General features: G+C 41.3%; 1 protein-coding gene across 2 annotated transcripts in view; it reads right to left on the bottom strand.

Moving 5' to 3' along the window:
- Positions 1–2270: 2270 nt before the first annotated feature.
- Positions 2271–6000, bottom strand: part of SPP2 (secreted phosphoprotein 2) — a 29374-nt gene continuing 25644 nt past the window's right edge. For both annotated transcript variants that reach the window (XM_038749578.1, XM_038749576.1), the window contains one exon: positions 2271–2603. In XM_038749578.1, coding sequence (XP_038605506.1) covers positions 2554–2603 — 50 coding nt within the window. In that variant the 3' untranslated portion in view covers positions 2271–2553. The remainder of the gene's footprint in view (positions 2604–6000) is intronic.

Raw genomic sequence — 6000 nt, 5'->3', positions numbered from 1 at the left:
TCACCCACTTGGTGTGGAACACTTTATTAGACACTTGGGATGTACAAAATGAAGAAGTGACACATTTCCCGCCTACAACCAGCTTCAATCAATCATATTTATTGAGGGCACTGTAATATGTGTTAGCACTGTAATAGAGGCACAAGGTCCCAGGTATCTCTTAGCAACTAGCAAAATTTAAGCAGTAGATTTTTTTTCTTGAATTTCTACACCGACAGTCAATTTATGGCCTGTCTCAGCATATTTTAATTTAGACTCTTCTGGTTTTCAATAAAATAGACAGTTTCTTGCCTCAGGAGGGATAAAATACATCATAAAAGGAGCCCATAAGTTGCATTTGAAATGTCATACATTTGCAGTTCACTGCCCTATATTCAAGGGATAAGCAAGGATTGATAAAGGCATGGTTTTGCCCTGAGGCAAAATAGGTCTAAAAACTTTCAAGCTGCATTTCCCTAAAAGAACACCAGAAAAAAGCCGGCAATCTATCATCTTTACAGCTTCTAAAGGTCCTGCTAACTGAACATAATCACTAATTGTTTAGAGGTTTCTGCGAAATTGTCCTCCCATCCATCCCACTAAGTTGTTATTCCGGTTGGAACTGAGTCTGTTTTTGAAAACGTTTAGCACGAAGGGCGGACAAGTTAAAGGATTCTTCCCCTTACCATCCTTTATCCATCAACGTTGTCGACTATGTGCAGAGCAGTGTACGAAGTGCTTCGAGCAAGATGTTGTTTTATTGGCTTTAGGGAAGCTGCATGGCTTAGTGAATAGAGCATGGGCCTAGGAGTCAGAAGCACCTGGCTTCTAATCATTCATTCATTCATTCATTCAATCGTATTTATTGAGCGCTTACTGTGTGCAGAGCACTGTACTAAGCGCTTGGGAAGTACAAGTTGGCAACATATAGAGAAGGTCCCTACCCAACAGTGGGCTCACAGTCTAGAAGTGGGAGAGATATCCTGGCTCCACCATTTGTCTGCTGTGGGATCTTGGGCAAGTCACTTCACTTCTCTCTGTCTCAATTACCTCATCTCTAAAATAGGGATAAAGACTGTAAGCCCAATGTGGTACAGGGACTGCGTCCAAACCAATTACTTTGTATCTACCTCAGTGCCTGGCACATAGTAAGCACGTAACATATACCACAGTTATTATTATTATTTCTCCTCATGTTTGTAGGGAGCTCCCCCTCCATGGAAGTTCAGCTACCCCCATAATCCCTTGGGGAAACCTCTCAATGGGTTTTCATGGAATGGAAGATGTAAATATATTCCTTCTTCTGTTTTAAAGTAATTCTGCCTTCTAGATCAGGGGCTGAGGGTGTGCAGGGTGAAATTAGATGTAGTTTCCAGATGGTTTATAAAAAGGCATGAGTGAGAGTCCATGAAATACTGCTAGAGAGAAAGTCAGTGATTTAGAAGGTGAACCTGGTGTAACATGTTAGATGGTGTATCCCACCTGTTAGTTCATTCAATTGTATTTACTTAGCACTTACTGTGTGAAGAGCACTCTACTTAGCACTTAGTTGGTACATTCTTTGCTGTTAGGCCCAGGAGAACAACTGTCACCTTTGTTTTTCCAAGGATCTTCCCACTGCTGCTGAAGACAGAATCCTGGAATCCCTTCTGCATTGCTCTGACTTGCTCCCTTTGCTTTTCCCTCCTCCCAGCCCCTTAGCACTTACGTACATAACTGTAATTTTTATTTATTTGTTTCAATGTCTGTCTCCCACTTCTCTGGTCTGTAAGTTTCTTGTGGGTAGGGAATGTCATTGTTTACTGTTGTTTTGTACTATCCCAAGCGCTTAGTACAGTGCTCGGCATACAGTAAATGCTCAATAAATATGATTGAATGAATGAGTGAATGAATGGAGTGGACAGGCCTGGTACTGTCCAGCCCTGGCATTGCTTATGACCATATGGAGGTGTAAATTGGAGAATTTGGGAGATTATTAATCAATAAGCAGTGTGGCCTAATGGATAGAGCACAGGATTGGGAGTCAGAAGGACCTGGGTTCTAATTCCAGCTTCACCACTTGTCTGCTGTGTGACTTTAGGCAAGTCACTTAACTTCTCTGGACCTCAGTTACTTCATCTGTAAAATGGGGATTAAGACTGTGAGCCCCACATCAGACATGGACCGTGTCCATCAGGCCATCAATCGATCATATTTAATTGTACAATTCCTGTGTGCAGAGCACTGTACTAAGTGCTTGGGAGAGTACAGTATTTCAGACACATTCCCTGTGTCCAACTTGATCAGCTTGTATCTCCCCCAGCACTTAGTACTGTGCCTGGTACATAATAATCACTTAAATACCGTAAAAAAGAAAAACATTTTACATGAATATTCATAGCCAATATATTGTTCAATTGCTGTGATTGGATTCTACTAGAATAACTTGCTTTTAAAAGCTCCCAAGTCCCACCTCCAATATGTCACCTAAACTATGACATCTTTTAAGATAAAGTTAGCCACAGATCACTGGTTAGAAACAAGTGTAATGATTGTTACGTATCCTACCCGAAATTTTACAGGTAGTAGGAAATTTTATTTTAATGCCTCCTCCAACTGTATTTCCTCAGCAGTTTGGGTCCTCTCTGAAAAGAAATAAGAAAAATAGAAATAACTTGATTGTAAACTCCGTGGGAGCATAGATCATGTCTTCTTTAATCTGTGCTCCTAAATGTTTATTACAATATTTTGCCTATAGGAAATGCTCAATAAATACCAATGATAATGGAGTTAATCTCTGGCTATAGGGCCCTACCTATCTTTGATGGCTTTTCTGCATTTAGACCCTGAAGTCTTTCCCAGAACTATTCACTCATTCATTCAGTCGAATTTATTGAGCACTGACTGTGTGCAGAGCACTGTACTAAGCTCTTGGGAGAGTACAATGCAACAATAAACAGACACATTCCCTGCCCACAGTGAGCTCACAGTCTAGAGCAGGGGAGACAGACATTAATATAAATAATAAATTACAGATATGTACATAAGTGCCATGGGGCTAGGAAGGGGGATGAATGAAGGGAGCAAGTCAGGGTGATGCAGAAAGCAGTGAGAGAAGAGGAAAAGGGGGCATAGTCAGGGAAGTCCTCTTGAAAGAGTTGTGCCCTCAATAAGGTTTTATTTTCCAGGGCTATAGACACATTATTAAAAAAAATCCCCCAAATTTCTAATAATGTTTGCTCCCTGCCCTCAGGGACTGGTAATTTAACAGATTAAAGGGTTTTTTTTTTTCTTTTTTTCTTCAAAACTCACACATGGATTTAGTGTTTAGTTCTTATTCAGCAGCTCCATACTAACAGTGCTTAGCTGCTGATCACCCTCTCTAGACTGTAAGCTCATTATGGACAGGGAACATGTATGCTAATTCTGTTATATTGTATCAATCAATCAATGGTATTTATTGAGCACTTACTATGTGCAGAGCACCATATTAAGCACTTGGGAGAGAACAATATAACTGAATTGGCAGACAAGTTCCCTGCCCATAATGAGTTGATAGTTTCAAGGGGGATACACATATTGATATGAATAAACTGTACTCTCCCGAGAGTTTAATTCAGGGTTCTGCACATAGTAAGCTCTCAATAAATACCACTGATTGATGGATCAGTTCCTTCAATGAATAGAGGGATTGATGGAATGCCCTTACTGAGTGCCCCTGGCACCTGTGAAACTGACAGATAATTATCAGATAATTGCTCTCTCCCACTTCAAAGCCTTATTGGAGGCACATCTCCTCCAAGAAGCCTTCCATAACTAAGCCCTCCTCTCCTCTTCCACTTTGGGAAGCAGCATGGCTCAGTGGAAAGAGCACGGGCTTAGGAGTCAGAGGTCATGGGTTCAAATCCTGACTCCGCCGCTTGTCAGCTCTGTGACTTTGGGCAAGTCACTTAACTTCTCTGTGCCTCAGTTCCCTCATCTGTAAAATAGGGTTTAAGATTGTGAGCCCCACATGGGACAACCTGATCACCTTGTACCCTCCCCCAGTGCTTAGAACAGTGCTTTGCACATAGTAAGCACTTAAATACCAAAATTATTATTCCTTCTGCCACTGCTTTTACTTGCTCCTTCATTCATCCTCCCTCCCATCCCCACGGCACATATGTGCATACACATATGTAATTTATTTATTAATTTCTATATATTAATGTCTATCTTCTCCTCCAGACTGTGAGCTTGTTGTGGGCAGAATGTAACTATTTGTTGTTATACTCTCCCAAGCATTAGTATGGTGCTTTGCACATAATAAGCACTCAATAAAATTGATTGAATGAATGAATGCATTTATTTATCTATGTATTTAGGTTAATGTCTATCTTCCCCTCTAGACTGTGAGCTCACTGTGGGCAGGAATGTATCTGTTGTTATATTGTATTCTCATTCATTCATTCATTCAATCGTATTTATTGAGCGCTTACTGTGTGCAGAGCACTGTACTAAGCGCTTGGGAAGTACTTGTCAGATAGAGAAGGTCCCTACCCAACAATGGGTTCACAGTCTAGAAGAGGGAGACAGACAACAAAACAAAACTTGTAGACAGGTGTCAAAACCATTAGAATAAATAGAATTATAGCTATATGCACATCAACTATTCTCCCAAGCACTTAGTACAATGCTTTGCACACAGTAAGCACTCAATAAATATGATTGAATGAATGAATGAATGAGCTGTTCCTTAGCATGGGTCAGCAGTACCCTCAGCAAATCCCTGGTTTTGGTGTCCCGGTCACCTGGGTGGTAACCATCAGCCTCTGTGGCAGCAACACAGACCTAGCCTGAATTTGGCTTGTGTCAGTCAGTGAGTCAGTCATATTTACTGAGCCCCTACTGTGTGCAGAGCACTTCACTAAGTGCTTGGGAGAGTACAGTATTCATTCATTCATTCAATCGTATTTATTGAGCACTTACTGTGTGCAGAACACTGTACTAAACGCTTGGGAAGTACAAGTTGGCGACATATAGAAACGGTCCCTACCCAACAACGGGCTCACAGTCTACAATATAACAATATAACAGACACATTCCCCTCCCACATTGAGCTAGCCAGATTAAATCATGTTTGGCAGGCAAAATTCAGTCCATGGGCAGTAAATTGCCTAGAGAAGCCTGATGGAAAGAGCCAGGCCCTGGAAGGCAGTGGATGTGGGTTCTAATCCCAGCTCTGTCACTTGCCTGCTGTGTGACCTAAGTCAAGTCAGTTAACTGCTCTGTGCCTCAGTTCCATGATCTGTAAAATGAGGATTCAATACCTACTGTCCTTCCTCCTTAGACTGTAAGCCCCGTGTGGGACCGGAAGTATTTCTAATCTGGTTGTATTGTATATGTCCTAGCATTTAGCTTGGTGTTTGGCACATAGTAAGCGCTTAACAAACATCCCAATTCATAATCCTATTCCCAGAGAAATTGAACTAAATCATTCCTGTTCTTGCCCCAGCCCATCAACACAGTTGAGCCACTTAAGATTTAGACTTTTGGTTTTATAAAAAATGACATCAGAATTATTCAATTATATTTTTTTCCTACCTAAATAACTTTATAGCCCATTGCTTTCTCTAAACCGTATGTTGTTCCTTCCTCTAAAGAGCAGACTAGAATCAGAAGCCACATGCTCCCTTACATGCCCTGGTGGGTGGGAAGTACTCCAGGATAATTAACATGAACTCCCACAAGAGTCAGAAGTAGGTTAGGAAAAAAAAATCATTTATAGAGTATGTGTTACTGAGGATAATGGATCTTTTGTCCTTTGACTATTGTTCCCACTCCCCGGGATGAATTTTCCACCCTGACAGTAGAGTTTTGAGGTGTCGTAAACCATCCAATGATGAAAAGCGCCCAGCAAAAGAGCACTAAACCTTGCTTGTCAGGATGGCAAGGAATCTAACCCCTCAGCATTGGAGCAAGCCCAGGAGTCCTTCAGAACTGAGATAACATCAAGGTTGGATTTTAGAGGGTTGGGAGGAACACCTGAGAGACAACTGGTGT

Source organism: Tachyglossus aculeatus, chromosome 7 (assembly GCF_015852505.1).
Source record: "Tachyglossus aculeatus isolate mTacAcu1 chromosome 7, mTacAcu1.pri, whole genome shotgun sequence".
Classification (NCBI taxonomy): domain Eukaryota; kingdom Metazoa; phylum Chordata; class Mammalia; order Monotremata; family Tachyglossidae; genus Tachyglossus; species Tachyglossus aculeatus.
The sequence above is the reverse complement of the archived record's forward strand: the minus strand, read 5'-3'. Positions and strand labels throughout refer to the sequence as shown.